This window comes from Panthera pardus, unplaced genomic scaffold (assembly GCF_024362965.1).
Source record: "Panthera pardus isolate Hobbes unplaced genomic scaffold, ASM2436296v1 HiC_scaffold_13, whole genome shotgun sequence".
NCBI classification, from domain to species: Eukaryota; Metazoa; Chordata; class Mammalia; order Carnivora; family Felidae; genus Panthera; species Panthera pardus.
In genome coordinates this window covers 81,904,969-81,926,370 of record NW_026526688.1, presented here as the reverse complement: position 1 = coordinate 81,926,370, position 21,402 = coordinate 81,904,969, and the positions used below count along the sequence as shown (strand labels likewise).

Below are 21,402 nucleotides of genomic sequence, written 5' to 3'. Positions count from 1 at the left end.
TTGGAAAATGTCATTTTCATCCTCACAATAACAATGAAAAGAAGCCAAACCTACTGAAAAATCAATAATACATCTTAGGTCTTAAAGAGAATTCAGGTCACAGGGCAAACCACCACCCAGGAAACTGAAAAAACAAAACAAAACAAAACAAAACACAGAATCACAGCTTACCGGAAGTAGCAAATGCTGCTGGAGTCTGGTAGGAAACTGGTAGGCAACTGGTAGGAAAACTTTAAGAGTAATTGACTAATTGCTGGCAACTAAGTGTAGACTAGGTTGAGAGATAAAAACTCCTAGAAGCCCAACCTTAGGAAGAGCTGCACCTTTTCAAGAATTTTACCTCTAGGAGCCCCACCAGGACCCCTTCAAAGTAAAGATCAAAGAAAATTATCCAGTGCTTCCTGCAGAGGTAGCGGAAAAGTAATCACTGTGAAATACACCCAGAGCATCCTGCTGTCCTTAACAAAGATCTGTCTTCTAGGAAAACTGTTTTCAAATCTAACCAACGTGAGTTTTACTACAGCCTAGCTGACATGGAAGAAAAATACCCAACTCCAGACTCCTCTAGCCTTCCTGTCTCCCATATAAGTGGGGTGTAGGGAAAGTTGAGAAGCACTTGTAAAGGTCACAGCCATGGAAATAGACCTACTAAAATTCTATGATCTAGTCACAGGATTATAGAACGCTTCTGTTCCCCCTACAACTGACCATCATATCAGCAGGGCTCCTATATAATATCAGAAGGTTACAATTCAAAGAACTGTAAGCTTAGACTCCATTTAATGAGCCTCTAGGGAAATCCAAAAATAACAAGGAAAACAAAAACAAGGACACCTAAAGAATTTTAAATTCTGAATCTTAGCCTTTACCCATCAGGCAGAAAATCAATAAGGATATAGTTGAACTGAATAGCACCATCAATCAACTTGATCAAATTGACACTTATTGATTAGTTTATCAGGTGTCAACAGAATATGCAAGCTTCCCAAGAATACACAATTTTTGTCATGCTCATATATAAATAACATTCACAAAGATGGACCACATTCTGGCCTATAAATTATACACAAAAATTTAAAAGAATAGAAATCATACAAAACAGGCTCTCAAACAACAACAGAATTAAACTAGAAACCACTAACAGATAACTGGAAAATCCCAAAATATTTGGAGATTGAGCAACATATGAATCAAGGAAGAAGTATCAAAAGAAACCGAAATATCTGAAACTGAATTAAAATGAAAATAAAAGTTACCAAAAAATTATAGAATGCAGTAAGAGCACTGCTTACAGAGAAATTTATAGCATGTAGTATGTATGTTAGAAAAGAGAGATTTAGAATCAGTAATCTCAGCTTTTACCTTAAAAACCAAGAAAAAGAAAAGCAAATTAAACCCAAATAAGCAGAAGAAATAATGTAAATTAGAGCAGAAACCAATGAAACTGAAAACAGGTAAAATAGAGAAAAAGTCACTTAAACCACAAGCTGGTTCTTTGAAAGGTCAATAAAATCAATAAACCTCCAGCCAGGCTAACCAAGAAAAAAAGAGAGAGGACACAAATTACTGGTATCATTGACAAAAGAGGGGTCATGCCTACTAATCACATGGATAATAAAAAGGAAACTAAAAGAGTATTATAAACAATTCTACGCTCACAAATTTAATATCTTAAATAAAATGGACCATTTCCTTGAAAGACAAAATCTAACAAAAGTCACACATGGAGAAACAGATCATCTGAATAGGTCTATATCTACTATAGAAATTGAATAAAAAATTAATAACCTTCCAAAAGAAATCACCAGGGCTAGGTGGTTTCACTGGTGACTTCTATCAAATATGTAAAGAAGAAATAATACCAACTCTCTACAATTTCTTCCAGAAAACAGAAGCATAGAAAATATTTCCTAACTCATTGTATGAGGGCAGCATTACCCTAATACAAAAACCAGAAAAAGGGATTCAAAGAAAGTTAAAGAACAGTATCTCTCACAAACACAGATGCAAAAATCCTCAAGAAAATATTAGAAAAAGGAAACCATGTATAAAAAGAATTATAAACCACAACTAAGTGGGATTTATTCCATGCATGCAAAGCTGGTTCAATATTCCAAAATCAATTAATGTAATCCATCATATCAACAAGCTAAGGGAAAAAAAAAAACATATGATCATATCAACAAATATACAGAAAGAATCTGACAAAATCCAACACCCATTCAACATGAAATCTACCAACAAACTAAGAATCCAAGGTAACTTCCTCAACTTTATGTATCTATGAAAAAACCAACAGCTAACACCATACTTAATAGTGAGAAACTAAAAAGTTTCTTCACTGAGATCAAGAATAAGACAAGGATGTCCCCTCTCACCATTCCCATCCAACGTTATATTGGAAGCCTTGGCTAACACAGTAAGACAGGAAAAGGAAATAAAAGGTACAGATTGGGAAGGAAGAAATAAAAACAAATTCTACTCCTACAAATTCTACAGAATTTTGCTCCTAAGAATTTACCCCCCCAAATGAAAACATATGTCCACACAAAAACGTGTAATGAATGCTTATAGCAGCTTATCCATAATCACCAAATATGAGAAGTAATTTTAACTATTGCTGCATAACAATTACCCCAAACCTTACCAGCTTAAAACACCAAACATGCGTTATTTCACAATTTCTATGAGACAGAAATTTGGGAGGAACTTGATTGAGCACTTTGGTTCAGGAATGTTCAGAAATTTGCAGTCAAGTTATCTAAACCAATTAATTATCTGAAATGTTGACTGGGGCTGGGGGATCCATTCTAAGATGGCTTGATCATCTGGCTGTTGACAAGAAGCCTCAGTTCTTCATTGGCTACTGTCAGGAAGCCAGAGCTCCTTGCCACACAAACCTCTTCACCAGGTCCCTTGTTTCCTCACAAAATGGCAGCTGACTTCTAGTGAGTGATCAAAATGAGAACAAGGCATAATCACAATGTCTTTTTTCAATCTAATCTCAGAAGTCACATACTATCACCTCTGCCATATTCTACCAGTTCCAGAGACCAATCCTGACACACTGCAGGAGAAGTCAACATTAAGGCATGAATACCAGGAGACAAGGATCACTGGGACCATTTTGGAAGCTGGCTACCACGAACCTAGATTTCCACTAACTGGTGAATAGGTAAACAAATTATGGTATAACCATACAGTGGCACAGTAATCAGCAATAAAAAGGAACAAACTACTGATATATGTAACAGCATGGAAAAAATCACAAATACTAAGTGAAAGAGCCAGTCCTAGAAAGCTACATACAGTGTGATTACATTTACACACATTCTCGGAAACGTATAACCAGAGGGATACAAAACAGATCAAAGGTTGTCAGGAGCTAGGAAGGGGGCAGTAGAGTGACTACAAAAGGGCATGAGGGAATTTTTTTAGATAATGGAAATACTCTATATTTGATTGTGATGGTGCTTGGAGGTTGTTAAAATTCACACAACTATAACACCTAAAAAAGGTGAGTTTTATTGTAAATAAATTATACCTCAAAAATTACTTATAAAAACAGAGAGAAAGGAATCCTAAGAGGAAACAAGAGGCTTGGTTGGGAATATTGCTATAGCAGTCTTAATGTGTAAATAACAAGTTTCCAAAGGAAACTTTGGAAAATGTTATTAAACCAATAAAATTATAATTAACGTTACTCAAGCTAAAAAACTTTCTCTGAGCTTAAGTCTACAGATTGAAAATGCCCATCAAATTACAAGTTAGACAGATGAGAGAAAAGATACACATGTATCCTGGCATATCCTGGCAAAAGTCTTGAACTTTAAGAATAGAAAAGTTTAGGGGCACCTGGAAGGTTCAGTTAGTTGAGGATCTGACTTTGGCTCAGGTGATGATCTCATGGTTTGTGGGTTTGGGCCATGCATCAGGCTCTGTGCTGACAGATTGGAGCCTGGAGCCTGCTTCAAATTCCATGTCTCCCTCTCTCTCTGCCCCTCCCCCACCTTCACTCATGCGCTTGCTCTCTCTCAAAAATAAATGAATGTTAAAAAACAAAAAAAAAAGTTTAAGTGCTTCCAGAAAGAAAGAACAAGTTACTTAGAAAAAAAGAGAGACAAGCATAGGCTTTCTTATTTGCAACAAAAAGGAAATAATGATATAGTACCACAAATTTTTGAGAAGAGGACCACGACCCAAAAATTCTATCCCAATCAAGAGTAAAATAAAAAATAAAAAAATAAAACTTTTTAAAAGAAAAAGGGATGCCTGGATGGCTCACTCAGTTGAACATCTTGATTTCAGCTCAGGTCATGATCTCAACAGTTTGTGAGTTTGAGCTCTGCATCAGGCTCTGTGCTGACAGGGCAGAGCCTGCTTTGGATTTTCTCTCTCTGTCCACCCCACTCATGTGCTCTCTCTCAAAAATAAATAAATAAACTTAAAACAATAAAACATAAACTCTTTAAAAAAAAGAGTAAAATAAAGTTATCTATAAAAAAGAGTAAAATAAAGTAAAATAAAATAAAATAAAATAAAATAAAGAGTAAAATAAAGTAAAATAAAACAATAAAACATAAACTCTTAAAAAAAGTAAAATAAAGTTATCTATATATCTAAAATATATATATAAAAAAAAGAGTAAAATAAAATAAAGTAAAATAAAGGAACATGCAATGACTCAAAAAATGTATCACCCACCTATCCCATCTAGAGAGATAACCAACAAAAAATGCTCGCCAAATAATTAAATCATTGCAGAGATAGAGGAGGATAAAGAAGAGACCTTATGAAACCTGCAGTTAACTCAAAGTGGAATTAGTAAAACAAATGGGAAGAAATATATAACAAATGAAAACTCAATTAATTTAGTTTAAAATTAAAATAAACCATCTAAACAAAAAAGAATATTAAAGCCAGTCCTGTGTACAAGGAAACTGTAAATAGTTATCACAAACAACTTTTTTGGTTTTTGTTTTGTTTTGTTTACCTGGTTTGCACGATGAGAGTGACCAAACAGCTTGTGACCCAATTTCCCGTACTGTTCCAGTCCTTTCCAACTGCTTAGGGTCAGCACCAGGAGGTGTCTTGTTTGGTGTGGTCATTTTTAAAATATTCTACGAAGAAAACAAGAATATCCACATTATACCATGACCTGATCTTCTTTCTACAAAAGGTAAAAATTAAAATTTAGTAGCAAAATGGATCACTACCCTTGATATTAATCATCTATTTCTCAAATGAAGTTAACCTAACTCAACCACTATAATTAAAAAATCTTAGGAATTCAATTTTTGTTTCTAAAATATATTATGATTTACAAGATGTGCAAACAGTAGAGTATAATAGTCAAAAGAGCATGGGATCAGAGTTTCAACTTCAGCCTCTCCTTTAACTAGCTTAGACTTCAGGCAGGTCTGGGCTTTATTTCTTACCTCTAAAAGGGGCTGACTTGATCTATAATTCCATAATGCTATACAATTCTATACCTCTCTGAATAAAAATTCTTTTTTTTTAAAACGATTTTATTTTTAAGTAATCTCTACACCCAACGTTGGGCTCAAACTCACAACCCCAAGATCAAGAGTCGCATGCTTCACCAACTAAGCCAGCCAGGTACCCCTCTGAGTAAAAGTTCTTAATTCAAATGAATTTTTTTCTTTAGAGAAGTTAAACTGAAATATTCGTATTCCAGGGGCGCCTGGATGGCTCAGTAGGTTGGGCATCCGACTTTGGCTCAGGTCATGAACTCACAGTCCGTGAGTTTGAGCCCTACGTCAGGCTCTATGGTGACAGCTCAGAGTCTGGAGCCTGCTTTGCATTCTGTGTCTCCCTTTCTCTCTGCCCCTCCCCTGTTCACGATCTGTCTGTCTGTCTGTCTCTCTCTCTCTGTCAAAAACAAACTTTAAAAAAAATCTAGAAATATTCTTATTCCAGGAATATGTAAATATCTGTTTCCATTTTTTATTTAGCAAATGTAAACTTGTTTTTGATAACTTTTTATTAAAATATAATATACAGTGTTATATTAGTTCCAGGTGTACAACATATGATTCAACAATTCTATACATTTCTCTGTGCTCATCACTGTAGGTTTACTCTTAATCCCCTTTATGTGTCTCACCCATCCTCCCATCCACCTCCCCTCTAGAAAACTGTTCTCTGAATTTAAGTCTGTTTATTTTTTTCTGCTTGTTTTGTTTCTTAAATTCCACACGAGTGAAATCATATGATATTTGTCTTTCTCTTATTTCTTATTTCTCTTATTTCTTTCTTATTTCAGACTTATTTAATTTAGCCTTATATCCCCTAGGTCCATCCATGTGGTTGCAAATGGCAAGACCACATTCTTTTTTTATGGCTAGTATTTCATAATGTGTGTGTATCTACCTATCTATTTATCTATCTCTCTCTATGTGTGTGTGTATACCACATCTTCCTTATCCATTCATCCACTGATGGACATTTGTGTTGCTTCCACATCTTGGCTATGGTAAATAATACTGCAGTGAACACTGGGGTGCATATATCCTTTCAAATTAGTGTTTTTATTTTCTTTGGGTAAATTACCTAGTAGTGGAATTACTGGATTATATAGTAATTCTATTTATAATTTTTTGAAGAACTTCCATACTGTTTCCCACAGTGTTTGCACCAATTCACATTCCCTTCAACAATGCACAAGGGTTCCTTTTTCTCCAGCATCGTTGCTAACACTTCTTATTTCTTATCTTTTTGATTCTACCCATTCTGACAGACATAAGGTGATATCTCACAACAGATACATGAAAAGATACTCAACATCACTAATCATCAGAGAAATGCAAACAAAACCACAATGAGATATTGGTCTCCATTTTAAATAGTCCATTAAGTGAAACAGAAAAATCACTTCTCCCCACTAGTTGTCAAAAGTTTAACTTATGTGTGCTCTTGCCATAGAAGATAATGTCAGAAAAAAGGTTTCAAGGCGTAGAAGTGAATAACTGACCCATTCTAAACCCAAAAATTTACTGGAACTTTCTCATCTTTTGTTAATCTTGGTAAGTCTATGCAAACATGAAAAAAAAAAAATCTTTGGGGCCCCTGGGTGGCTCAGCTGGTTAAGCATCTGACTTTTGGCTTCAGCTCAGGTCATGATCTCACAGTTCACGGGTTCCAGCACTGCACCAGGCTCTGTGCTGACAGCACGGAGCCTGCTTGGGATTCTGTCTCCCTCTCTCTGTGCCCCTCCCCTACTTGCTCGCTCCCTCTCTCTCTCTCTCTCTCTCTCTTTCTCTCAAAAATAAATAAATAAACAAACATTTAAAAAATATTTTTAAAAAAATATCTGATAGTGAACATGTAAAACAGCTTATGTGGTGCAAAGTTACAGATACTGAACATTGTTATATATGCTATTATAAACCTGGCCCAGGGAGACTGGGTGGCCTCAGTTAAGCAACTGACTCTATTTCAGAGTCAGGCTCTGCACTGACAGCAGGGAGCCTGCTTGGGATTCTCTCTCTCTCTCTCTCTCTCTCTCATAAATAAACTTTAAAAAAAAAAAAAAAACTTGGCCCAATATTTCAGTATACCATCTCCTTGACACCTTTTAGATTTCAGTTGTTTCCTAATCTCAACACAGCTCTTGATACTTATTAAACAATAGTAGAGCCACTAGACTGTAAAATCCAGAAAGGCCTGAGACTTAAATGCTCAGTTAGCAATTTACTTAACGAATAAATGGATGAACGAATAGGTGCAGTCCTAAGCTAAAGTATTTGCCTTCTGCAATTTAAGTAAGGTCTAGGATGAGACAAGTACACCTATGACTGTCACTATAAGCTGAATGTCCAGTCATTGTCAAATATGCAAAAATGTTAAATTGTCAAAAAAAAAAAAAAAAGCCATCTCTACATAGGAGCAGAATTCAACTGCCTGCTTTGATACTGGACGCCACCAAGTGGAAAAAACGCGGAGCTCGGAAAAACCTGGGTTCCTGGCCACTCCGTTCAAAAGAAACTGAGGCCAAGGAGAGAAGGCCACGGCCAGCAGTACCTGGACCACACTCTGCTAGATACCTCTGCTAGAAATACTAGAATGGGCAATGGCTCTCCAGCGGCCTTGAGATCGCGAGCGGAAAAGGGGATTGAGAATAGGGATGAGAACGCATCTGCTTACGAGAGAACCATTCTCCAGGACAGGGCGGAGGAGAGAAGCTCACGCCCTTAGAGCTTGCAGACCCGGCTTGCCGCAACCCACCTTTTTAAGATACCCTGCAGCTCGGTGCCACTCCCACTCAGGACACCCCGGCTTTCCCACAGACGTTAATTTGGAGTCGCAGGACAATGACGTCAGTTCTCGCCAGGGCTCCGCCTGTCGCTCTCTGTCGCGCGCGCGCACTGCGTCCCTAAGGCATGCGCGAGGCGGTGGTTGAGCACCGCCATTTTGGCCGGTGGCCGTAAGAACACGCTGTGTGAGAGAGAAGTGAAAGGAAGAACTGACTTGGCTTCTGCGCTCTCCTCCGCAAGGGAGTCGTTTTCTCCAGGTACCTGAATGGCCCGGGAGGGTTTGGCCGTTAGCTGTGGTCTCCCACGATTTAGACAGTAGGGACGTTGTCTGAGAGCCTTTGGTGAGGCCTCTGGTGTCAGCAGTGAAGGAGGCAGCGGCGCGTGGCAGCCGGCTCGGGAGGGACAGCTGGAACCGCCGAAGCGCGGACGCCGCGGAGGGCTTAGAGGTGGTCGCGCATCCCCTCCAGCTGACCTGGCTCTTGGCCACTGTTGCCAGCCACCTCCCGCCAGGGGCTACGAGAATGGATTTAGATGCTATCTCAGAGATGTAATCTCCACCGTCTCCACTCCCCCTTTACTACTCTTCTTGCCCTGTTACAGAGAAGAAGGCAACTTCAGAACTCAAAGCATCGTCGTTTCCCCCCCACCTCCCATCCTTACCCTGACACAGTAAAATGGACTTATTGGCACATGTGCGTATTTGATTATAGGAAGTCGTGGCCTTTTCTTCCTCGGCTTTTCTGGTGATTATGGAATGAGTCATGGCATTTTGCCGTCTTTATAGAAATGATGGCCAGCTGTAGCTCTCCTTTTCTCATAGAGCAACGTGTATTCGATTATCCCAAGTAACCTCCCAGTTGAATGCCTTTAGCTTTTTTGGTGCGCTTTTATAGCACTTGGTACTTTCTTCTTGGTGACTTACTTGTTTTCCCCTTAAGTCTTAAATTGCATGAGATCAGGGGCGCATTGGTTCGTACCTTGTAGACGCGAAGTCCAAAGCCTATTCTCACATCCCGTAAACTACATAAATGTATTTTCTCTTATTTTGTGTATGGTAGTCCGTAACAGTGAGAAATAACTGTCAAAACAGTGGGGAGGGATGTGGGAGGGTTTTTTGGGATTGTTTGTTTTACCCTCTCTTCCACAGAGACTGCTAGTTAGGCATTTATGATAGTGGCATTTGCGTTGCATTTCTCAGTACGTTTGTCTCCTATACTGAAAATATTCATCCTATATCAGCTACCTAACAACAATGCTTTGTCAATATTAGCGAAGGGCTCTTATCTGTATTTGTATCAAAAAGGGTATTTTTTTTCACGTTAAAAACCTTGTTAGCCCCATAAAAATTTTTTTTCAGGAGAACATTTAATATGGTTTCTGGGGGAAAAAAAGTGGTATTTTGTTGTCCCTTCTAAATGTCTTCAGTGTAGGATTCTGAAATCAGAGTTGTGCACCACTCCCAACTTACATGTTTTATAAGACTAATAACCTGCAATAACCATAAGTTGGGATATTTTATGTGATACCAAGCATCATTTGTTAAGAGCAATCTTTTAAGTGCTTTCACATAGTGTTATAATAATTTTGGTTTTAGACTACAAATGCTTTTCATAATGCCTCACTTCCTTTTTTCTTGCCAGCTGGAAGAATAACACTGAGGGTCATTGTTTGAGTACCTATTTTGAAAAGTTTGTATTCAGATCTGAAATATCTTCACATTTCTCTTTGTTTCCAGAAGTCTGTTACTAAACTCTACCTTCCCCCACCCAAGCCTTACAGCCTGTATCATTCTCATTGAAAAAGAAAGTAGGGAACCCCCCCCCCCGCCAATTCTTGAAAATAATATACGAATTTAATCAGTAGTGTTTACACAAGTAACAGTTATACAAAGATTCTGTATTTCTTATTCTTAAACGTATTATAACTTACCACTTGCTTACATAAATCTGCTTATTAGTCATCTCTGATGTTTTTATTTTTCTATAAAAGTCATCTCACGTTCACTTAGTTTTTAAAAAGGTTTTTTGAAATATTAGATGAAACACTTAAGTAGTTTGACAGAAATAAAGTTGAACATAAACAATTTTGTGATGAAAGATTTATCCTCTAAAATGAACTTCATGACATTCATTCATCGGATAATTTGTATGGTGTCCAGCTTTATTTTAATAACTAACAAATCTTCAGTTTTCAGGGAGTTATAACTTACAATGAAAGCTTTTTTTGTAGCAATTCAAAAGTCATTTGATTTCTTTCTCTTCTAGTCTTTATGAAAACTAGACCAGCTTTTAAAAGGGTAATGGGTCTAGAAGTTACCATTACCATTCTGTTTATTACATAAATACTTAGTCTCCTTTGGTTGATTTTTTTTTTTCTCACTACATACTTTAGCGGATAGCTGTTGCTATGAAATATTGGTAATTTGCAATATTTCTGAAGTCACTATAACCTATAGGAAAACTATTTACTATTTTTAAATTAATTTTCTCATTTATTCAACAGAAATACTTGAGCTTTTATGATATGCTGCACACTGGTTTAGCCACTGGGCTGAACAGACAAGAAATCTCTGTCCTCGTGATGGAGTACTTTTTACTTGGGGAGGGAAAAGTACTGTCTGTGTGTAGAGAGAAAGAATATATAAATACATGTATACACACGATAAATACATACATAAACCATATATACACATACATATGAAATATATACTGTGCAGTATAGTGGAAAGAGCTAAAGAGAAAAATAAAGCAAATCAGGAAAGAACCAAAACAGTGGGTGTATTTTTTGGTAGTATAAGCTAGAGAAGGCTCACTGAGAAACATTAAAGACTTGTAGTGAGCCTTGTAACTCACTAGGGGGAATAGCATTACAGGCAGAGAGAATAGAAAAGGTCAAGGCCCTGAAGCAAGAACTGTCTGACATGTGCTCTAAGAACCACAAGAAGCCAAGGTGGTTGGATCAAAATGAACAAGAGCTGGAGTAGTTGGAGTTGAGATGAGAAAGTAGTATAAGCTAATCAGTACCTCATTTGTTATTTTAAGGACTTTGGCTTTTACTCAGAATGAGTAGAGAAGCTATTGCAGGACCTTAAGCAGAAGAGTGACATGATCTGGCTTACACTTCAAAAGGATCACCCTGGGGCACCTGGGTGGCTCAGGCAGTTTGGTTCTTGAACCCGGCATCAGGCTCTGTGCTGACAGCTCAGAACCTGGAGCCTGCTTTGGATTTTGTGTCTCCCTCTGTCTTCCTCTCCCCCACTCACATTCTGTCTCTCAAACAATGAATAAACATTAAAAAAATAAAAGGATCACCCTTACTTCTGTCATGAGAAGGAACTGTCAAGGGTTGGAGTAGAAGTAGGTAAAAGTAAAGCAGAGAGACCTGATAGGGAGCTATTAGAGTAATGCAGGTAAGAAATAATGATGGCCTAAACCAGAGTGAAGAGAAGTGGCCAGATTCATGAAGGTAAATTGTACAGAATTTGCTGCTGTGGCATGTAAAAGATAACTTCAAGGATTTGGGCTTAAGTAAATGGAAGACTGGAGTTGTCATTTAACAGAATGGGCAAGACTGCTAGAGAAGCACATTTTGGTTGGGACTTCTGGTGTTCAGTTTGGGAGATGTATATTAGACCTTCAGGAAGAGCTGTTGGGTAGTCAGGTAGATAAACAAGTTTACGGTTAAGAGAGGTGTCATGACTAGAGCTAGAAATTTGGGACTTAGCAACATATAAATAGGATTTAAAGCCATGAGATTAGAATAAAACACCTTAGAGAATGAATATAAATTTTTTTTTAATTTTTTTTTAGTGTTTATTTTTGAGAGAGAGAGAGACAGAGCATGAACAGGGAAGGGTCAGAGAGAGGGAGACACAGAATCCAAAGGAGGCTGCAGGCTCTGAGCTGTCAGCACAGAGCCTGACACGGGGCTCAAACTCACGGACCCGCAAGATCATGACCTGAGCCGAAATCGGACGCTTAACCGACTGAGCCACCCAGGCGCCCCAAGAATGAATATAAATTTAAAAAATGTGACAGTATTAGAGCACTCTTCAACTTTTAGAAGCCTAGAAGATAAGGAAAAGTACCAGGAAAATAGGAGGAAAACTGGATCAGTACTATGTCCCAGAACCAAGTTAAGAAAGGGTTTCTGTATAGCAGGAAAAAGTCATATTTTGTGTTAGACGCAATAGGTTGTTCGAGTAAATTAGGAACTGTTAACTATTTGTTTTACCCATGTATAGAACAGTGGTGGACCTGACAAGCTATTCTGGTGGAATGATGAGCACTAAAGTCTGAAATGAATTCCAGAGAAAATACACAGACATTTGGAACACTGACTATAGCTATACAACTCTTCCAAATAGTCTTGCTATAAAAGGAAGGAGAGGGGCACCTGGATGGCTAAGTTGGTTAAGCATCCTACCTACTGTTAATTTTGGCTCAAGTCATGATCTCACAGTTCATGGGTCCAGCCCTTCATTGAACTCTGCTCTGACAACGCGGAACCTGCTTGGGATACTCTCTCTCAAAATAAATAAGTAAACATTAAAAATAAGTGGAACGAGAAATAAAGCAATGGGGGAAGATGGGGTCAGATAATAGATTATTTGAATGCTGATGAAAATGAGCCAGTGGAATAATTGATGATACGAAGTACAGGAGAGAATTGTTAGAAAATTCCCCTTAGTAGATGTCTTTTAGCGTGCAAGTGTATTTTACTGTAGAAGTTTATATGGGATTGCCGGTTGGCTGGTTCACTTGAGATGACACTAACCAGCAAGGCTTTGCTTTTGTCTACCCATTTTCAGCTTTACGTGTGCAGGTGAAGAGTTGTATGTAACTAGGATTATAGTTTAGCATATAAATGATTAACGGTGGAATTTTAGCTGGGTACAGAGGGACATGAAGTTAGAAAAACTGAGGGACAGTGGTAATATGGTAGAATTAAGAGATAATGATAGTAGGTCTGGGGAATGGGGAGTTCAAAGGGTTGTTGGATTGTTGGGTACGAGAGGGGTAAACTGAAAAGACAGGAGTAGTAATTGAAGAATGGGGTATTTGAAAAGAAGGTTATAGAAGGATTGCAGTCATTGGTAATAATAAGGTCAAAGCGGGGTGCCTGGGTGGCTCAGTCGGTTGAGCATCTGACTTCGGCTCAGGTCATGATCTCACAGTCTGTAAATTCGAGCTCCACATCAGACGCTGTGCTGACAGCTCAGGGCCTGGAGCCTGCTTTGGATTCTGTGTCTCCCCCTCTCTCTGCCCCTCCCCTGCTCATGCTCTGTCTCTCTCTGTCTCAAAAATAAATAAAAACATTTTTAAAAAATTAAAAAAAAATAAGGTCAAAGGTTTCACCAAAGGAATGAGGGTGAAAGACAAGATCACTGGAGGAGAGAGGTTACTGAACTAAGAGAACAGGCTGTTAATAGGAAGATCATCTATGAACATATTGAAATCAAGAGTTCTGACAGGATTTGTAAAAGAGTAAAATTTAGCCTAGGGCTGAAATGAGGATGGGAGGGAGTGATCTGATGGTTAGTAAATGGAAGCAGCTGGATGACCTGAGAGGCAAAAGCTGACTATAATGAGGAGGGAGAGATAAGATAGTCTGGGAGGAGCATGGAGCATAATCTCTTATCCCACTCCAAACCTAAAGGCATTGCAGAGTGAGAAAGAGGTGTACAAGGGAAAGCAGTCAGTCAAAACAAAATCAGAATTAACACAATCCTTGATAGAAAAGGCCAACAGAATGTCTTTTTTGATGGGTATTCTTTTGGCTTCAGGTTCTGCCATTACATACTGGAATAACCTGGAGTTTTAAGATAGTTTTCAGAATTATTTACTTTAATCACCATTCTGAGAAAATTGATGTCTGTCACTAAGCCCAACATGGTAGAAGATTTTTAAGTTCACTTTGAGCTTAGCTGCATAATTGATGGTACTGTTAAATATCAAGACTTACAGAAGCTTTAAAAGTGAGCACAATCTACATGTATGGTTCCTTGGTCTTTTCATTTTAATGCTATTAGCATAAATGTCATCTTGGACATATTACAAATTCTTAAAGAAATGGCAATTTGTAACTTTTCCCCTTAGTCAACATCAGGGTCACAACCTTAATAATTTCCTATTTCTGTTATTAACATCCTTAATAGATAAGACATGAAGTAATACTTAATTTGAGAGAGGGAGTAAACATCTTTATTATATGTATTACTTTTTCACATCAACTCTTTCTATTCTGTTTTATTGGACTGTACTCATACACTGGTATCAGTATTAATTACTGAGACATTATATCATTTTTTTCCATCTGTTAAATCTAGGTTCCCCCATTCCATTTGCTCTTTTTCCTTTTCCTAAGCCATTCTTTTTGCATAAGAACTTTTGGTTTGGCTTGTCTGGCTTAATGTTTTTTCCTTGAAATTGGATTAAATGTATAATTTGGGGGAAGGTTGAAATGTCTGATATTGACTATTCTGTATTGTAAAAACTGAGACTGTGTAATTTGATGAAGTCTTTTATGTTTTTAAGTTGTGATTTGAAAGTTTTCTCACATGTATACATTTTGTAAGATGATTCCTAGATCTTTCCTTTTTTGTGACCAGTGTGCTTTTTCTTTCTTTATATAAATCTTCTGATTAGTAGTATATATGTAAAATTTTGTTTTCTCAACGTGACTAAGTCATTTCATTGATTTCACTAGGTTTTTTTTTAGTAGTTCTAGATAATCATATCTGAATATAGTGATAATTTATGTTCTCTTCAACTTTTATGCCTATGATTCATTTCTCTTAACTAATTGCGTTGACTGTGCCATAATTTTGTTAACTTTTCTTTTAATAGAAAAGCTGGATATTCTTACTTAGAATTATGGCAGATAAATTAACGAGAATTGCTATTGTCAACCATGACAAATGTAAACCTAAGAAATGTCGGCAGGAGTGCAAAAAGAGTTGCCCTGTGGTTCGAATGGGTAAGCAGTTCTTTGGATCATTTAAAGATAAGAAAAAGTTTTAAAAAAATTGACTTCATAGTTCTCTAGGCATATACTTACTTTCTTTAAACTGTAAAAATAAGACCAGATTTTGTTCTAAATTTTTTATTGCTTTGTGACTAACCGGTCCTATTTTTGCTAATGGTAGAATAATGTATTATCAATATTTTTTAAAGTTCATTGGCTATAAAAGCAGAGTTTGTTACTAAGATTCTTACTGTTCTACAAAAGTTCTATAATTATTTAAGTCTTAGAGAGAGGACTACCAGTATATTTTGGTTTTGATAGTATTCTCATTTTAAAAAGCAAGAATAAATAGCTTAATAAGAATGACTAATTCATGAGGTTTTACTGTATATTTCCAAAATTAATTAATTTTCAAAATTAATTTAAAACAATTCAGAATTATTGGTAGTCTTTGAGGGCTATGTTATAATTGTTACTTTAACTGTACTAGTGAGGTGTACTTTTGAATCTTAAACTTTAGATGTCATCTATTATAGTCTGCCGTGCTATTTAGAAATTCTATTATTAATATCTGTAATGCCAAGTTTAATTTCTTGTGTATATTGGATGACTACATACCTTTTTGGAGCTTTACTGATTTAGCTAACATATTACATTCCTTTTTCTGGTGTACATTGCCATTTCCAAGGTATATTTTGTGAATTAAATATTCAGGTCATTCAGCTTAAAATAAAACTGTTTTAGGGGCACCTGACTGGTTCAGTCAAGAAAGCATGTGACTCTTGCTCTCAGGGTCCTGAGTTCAAGCCCCATGTTAAGGGTAGAGATTACTTAAATGAATAAATAAACTTTTTAAAAAATAACAAAACTGTTTTAGGTTTTACAAGCATATTTTCTTCCCCAGTAGTAAATTAATATATATTAATTATAATTAATTCCCACATAGCACTGTTTTTTTAGGATATTATCTCAAATGTATTTCTTCCTGTGTTCTTTGTTTTTGAAAATCAGCTTCTGTATGGAGATTTGGAACCAGAATTACCTAAATAACAATGTTCAGAAAATTAGAATGTCAGGGAAAATGACTTAATTCTATCTTTTCTTTTGCCAGGAAAATTATGCATAGAGGTTACACCCCAGAGCAAAATAGCATGGATTTCTGAAACCCTTTGTATTGGTTGTGGTATTTGTATTAAGGTAAGTGATATTTTATTTATCGGATCACATTTGCAAGCTGAAAAAGAAGTCAGAAAATTCTGAATATGTTATAACTGGTTTTTCTAATTTTTTATTTTTTTAGAGAGAGAGAGAAAGCACAAGCAGAGAGGGAAGGAAGGAAGGAAGGAAGGAAGGAAGGAAGGAAGGAAGGAAGGGAGAGACAGAGAGAGAGACTCTCAAGCAGGCTTCACGCCCAGCACGGAGCTCAACATGGGGCTCAATCCTATGACCCTGGATCATAACCTGAGCCGAAATCAAGAGTCAGACACTCAACCGACTGAGCCACCCAGGCATCCCCATTATAACTATTTTTAAAGAGGCAAAATATAAAGCGGCGAATAAAGAATATAAATTTAGGAGAATGGTATTCTAGCAAAAATCTAATATTGTTGCTTTTTTAATTAATTAAGCCATCCTATGTAAAAGTTATCCTTGCCACACTCAACTTTGGAAAGCTGTTTCCAACCAAAATTAATTTCTTTTTTCATCCTTTTTTTATTTCACCCTTTTATGAGAAGGACATTCTAGAGCATGTCTTTACAAGTACTTTTGGAAACGTAAATACAAAAAGTATGAGTCATGTTACCTGCAGTCTTTTCAAGTCTGTATTTAATTTTAAATCACATCTTTTAAACAGAAATGCACTCAGCCAAAATTTTTTAATTTAACGCAGTAATTTTTCAAAATACCTCAATTAGTTTTTGTTGCATTGAATGGTTTAGTTAAGGCTTTCAACTTTAAAATGATAGATTTCCAAACTTAGTTCATAAATAATATTTAAGAACCAGTGCATTATGTTTCTAATTTAGATATTTGTAGATAATTATTTTAAAAAGGAGCTTTTACCAGAGTATGGATACTACCCTGTTACTGATTCTCATAAGGTTTATGTGTATTTTACATTGGTTTCTGAATCCTTAATTAAGTATCCAAAAGAATTTCATTGGTATGAAAGTGTTTTCCCTCGTTTTGAAAATATAAGCAAGAAACATTCCTTCCAAAAAACATTTACTAATCTCTTAAGTACCTGTCAGTGTTGGGGGTGCTGGGGATCTGATTTTGAACAATATATTCTACCCTATTTTCTTCTTCACTGATACAAAAAAATGAGATCTCAAATTTTGGGGTATACACTTCAGTGGCTGAAAGGATACTGATATGAGGAATCTGTGGTGGGGATAATAGATACCCTCTGAACACTAAGGTACCAACAGTGCACCACGTACATGAAATAATATTCTAAACAGATGTTTATATTACTTACAGCCTATAACCATTTTATGTACATTGGTGGAATAACAGAAAATTCTGTAAATGGAGGTAACTCTATTGGCAGAAAACTATATTGTATACAGAATTAGTAGTTTGGGGGTGCCTGGGTGGCTCAGTTGGTTAAATGTCTGACTCTTGATATCAGTTCAGGTCACGATCACAGGGTCGCAGGACCAAGCCCCACATGGAGCCTGTTTAAGATTCTCTGTCTTAGGGTGCCTGGGTGGCTCAGTTGGTTAAACGTTCAACTCTTGGTTTCGACTCAGGTCATGATCTCAGGTTCTCGAGTTCAGGCCCCACATTGGGCTCTGTGCTGGCAGTATGGAGCCTGCTTGGGATTCTCTCTCCTCTCTCTGCCTTTCCCCACTCGCTCTCAAAATAAATAAACTTTAAAAAAAAAAAAAAGAGATTCTCTTTCCTTCTGTCAATGCCCCTCTCTCCTGCTTATACACTCTCTGTCTCTAAATTAAAATAAATATATATATGTATATTTTTTAAAAGAAATAATGGTTTTGGTTAGAAGGTGGTAATTACTTTGTTAGAATATAAGAGTTTTTGTTTTTTAATTTTCTGTGTTCTTAAACTTACTGAGAATTCACTGAAATCTTTACATACAAAGATTTTTGAATTGATCCCCTCAACTCTTTGAACAGTTCTGCTAAACAGATATCTAATCTGAGGTTATATTCTTTGAATGTATCTTTATAGTTGTCTGAGCAATGTTTGTAGTCATATTGATGCTCTTAAATGATCTTCCAGTTCTTGCCATTCTTATTCCTTGGATTTTTATTTGATTGATAATGAACTTTTCTTCGAGTTTTTCTATAAGTAAACTTTTTTTTAATGTGAATTTACTCAGTTGCAATATAAAGCATCTGTTTGATATGGGACGGTTAAAAACCACAATGGAAAGACATTAATGCTTGCTCTGTGCAGATACTATGCTAGCTGTTGGTGGGATGTAAATAGACCGAAATAAGTACCATCTGGAAAGGACTTAACCTTAAATCTGACGAAACATTAACCATAAAGACCTTAAAGGACTTTACAAAGTACAAAAAAAAAGCATACAAAGACAGGAAGAAGGAGGTAGTGAGAAAGCATCTGTCAACTGAATATGGAATGATATACTCAATAAACATGTTTTATCTTGCCTCTTAGCCGTATCTAATGTTAAAACACCCACACAAATAGCCCTCAATTTTTGTAAGTATTTTTCATTAAGTATTAAGTATTTTTCATTAAGTACTTTTCATTAAGTATTAAAATCTAGAAATATGCCAGTCACTAACGGAGATACAAAATTAGTTAAAATGATTCTTGCCTTCAAGGAATTTAACTTTCATTTTTTAAGTAGATATTTAAATGAAGCAGTATTTTACATCTTGTGGAAGTCCCACACTTGGGGTTTTTGGTTTTTTTTTTTTTTTTTGGTAATCTCTACACCCAGTGTGGGGCTTGAACTTAACCCTGAGAACAAGAGCCACATGCTCTTCTGACTGAATTAGTCAGGTACCCCGTAATTCCCCCATTTGGAAGATTGTTTATAAAAAATTCTTAATCTATCCGTTTTAGTCATATGTACATTTCTAGAAATTAACACAAAACTCTTTACTTTAAATAACAGAAATGTCCCTTTGGCGCCTTATCAATTGTCAATTTACCAAGCAATTTGGAAAAAGAAACAACACATCGATATTGTGCCAATGCCTTCAAACTTCACAGGTATATTTTCAAGTCAACATTCTTCTACTTTGATCAAGAGTAAAATACATTTGAAATTTTCAGAGAATGATAAAAATGGGAAGAAGTATTAACCATCCACTAAAGAGAAATGCAAAATTATAATGTATAGAATCGTACTGTATATGTCAGTGTTTCATTCTGGCTAACATTAGAATTACTTGGGTTTTTTTTAAAAAAAAACTAATGCCTAGGTTTCAGCCCAGTTGAATTACATGATATCTCTAGATATTGAATCTAGACCTCAATAAGTTGAAAAAGCTCCCAGGTGATTCTGATATACAAGTGAGGTTGAGAATTACTGTTATTAATAATACTCATATCCCCAAAATAACTTTTAAGGAACTTGTTTTCTATTTTCTTTATTTACTAATCTCCTCTACAGAGACTATTGCTCTGAACTTAAACATATATTGTTAAATCACAGGAGTGCTTTGAGGTTTTTAATCTGCTAAACACTGTTATTCTGAATCTGAGAGTCTAGATTTAACTAATAAAAAGGTATTTCTCAACCTGCCAGCTTTAAAGAGCCTACTGCAGCAGGGAGAATGAAGTGGAGTATTTCTGGTTGATGTGGCACTATTCTCCTTGTAAGTAAATGGCAGGACAAAAAAAAAAAAAAAAAAAAAGACAGTGTGAGGTTGCACCTGCTATTTAATTTTGTATCAGAGCATTTGGTTATACATTAAAACTGAGCTTTATATGTAAAGGAGAATTACTTTAGAATGGACATGAATGAAAATTGAAAATAAAATTTAGAGTAATATTGGTCATGGATGCATTTCTAACAATTAACAGTTTAAGTTACTTTTGGCTGTTTTTTTTTTCTAATAGCCAATAATATCTGGCATATATCTCTTAGCTTATTAATGGATGTGTGTGGAGTGCAAGTGCATTAAAATACATGATTATGGTATTATGGTATTATGTAGCTTTTTCTACCTAAATCCTAGTTTTATTTATTTATCCATTTTTGTATACCTAATGACAGGTTGCCTATCCCTCGTCCAGGTGAAGTTTTAGGATTAGTTGGAACTAATGGAATTGGAAAGTCAACTGCTCTAAAAATTTTAGCAGGAAAGCAAAAGCCAAACCTTGGAAAGTATGATGTATGTATACTACTTTATGAAAATGAATACTTAGGTCAGTTTTGTGAGACTTTGAAGGAAAGGATGTAATTTTTTTAATGTTCTTATTTTCAGTATCATTCATTAATGCTGAGAAATAATATATAGATGAAACTCCTTTTTAATTAAGATCTGTTAATGCTACTGATAAATATGAACTTTCTTAAACTGTTAATGAAGTTTTAAAAGCCAGAAGGCTTCTATTTGGATATACAGTTGACCCTTGAACAACGCGAGGGTTAGGGGTCATGACCCCCCTCCACACACAGTCGAAAATCTGTATATGACTTTTGACTCCCCAAAACTTAACTGTTAATACCCTTTGGTTGACCAGAAGCCTTACACCAGTAACATAAACAGTTACCTATCTTGTACGTGTATTATATACTATAATCTTAAGGTAAAGCAAGCTAGAGAAAAGAAGATGTTATCAATATTAAGTAAGTCATAAGGAAGAGAAAATAGATTTATGGTACTTGATTATAGTTATCAAAAAAAAATTCATCCATGTTGTTCAGGAGTCAACTGTGTAATAGTCCTCCTTTTTGCATTATTATGTATTATTAAATTCAGATAATTGTATTTCTAGGATCCACCTGATTGGCAAGAAATTTTGACTTACTTCCGTGGATCCGAATTGCAGAATTACTTTACCAAGATTCTAGAAGATGACCTAAAAGCCATTATCAAACCTCAGTATGTAGACCAGATTCCCAAGGCTGCAAAGGTCAGTTGCTCTTTAGGAGGAATTTATGTATTTTAGATATTTGTGGAGGTATAAAATATGTATCAGACTAAAC

General features: G+C 36.1%; 2 protein-coding genes across 8 annotated transcripts in view; one reads left to right on the top strand and one right to left on the bottom strand.

The window, feature by feature from the left end:
* The window catches only part of ANAPC10 (anaphase promoting complex subunit 10), a 107,377-nt gene extending 99,010 nt beyond the window's left edge, over positions 1-8,367 (bottom strand). For 2 of the 7 annotated variants that reach the window (XM_019420588.2, XM_019420599.2), the window contains exons 1-2: positions 8,248-8,367; positions 4,994-5,120 (exon numbers count right to left, since the gene is read on the bottom strand). In XM_019420588.2, the coding sequence (XP_019276133.1) occupies positions 4,994-5,108 (115 nt within the window). In that variant the 5' untranslated portion in view covers positions 5,109-5,120; positions 8,248-8,367. Of the gene's footprint in view, positions 1-4,993; positions 5,121-8,166 lie in introns of all 7 variants that reach the window. The other 5 variants (XM_053901220.1, XM_019420566.2, XM_053901221.1 and 2 more) reach the window with 5 other exon arrangements.
* Positions 8,368-8,400: 33 nt separating this feature from the next.
* ABCE1 (ATP binding cassette subfamily E member 1) overlaps positions 8,401-21,402 on the top strand; it is a 31,808-nt gene continuing 18,806 nt past the window's right edge. Inside the window, exons 1-6 of the mRNA XM_019420553.2 lie at positions 8,401-8,533; positions 15,125-15,254; positions 16,354-16,439; positions 19,360-19,457; positions 20,467-20,584; positions 21,192-21,329. Coding sequence (XP_019276098.1) covers positions 15,152-15,254; positions 16,354-16,439; positions 19,360-19,457; positions 20,467-20,584; positions 21,192-21,329 — 543 coding nt within the window. The 5' untranslated portion in view covers positions 8,401-8,533; positions 15,125-15,151. The remainder of the gene's footprint in view (positions 8,534-15,124; positions 15,255-16,353; positions 16,440-19,359; positions 19,458-20,466; positions 20,585-21,191; positions 21,330-21,402) is intronic.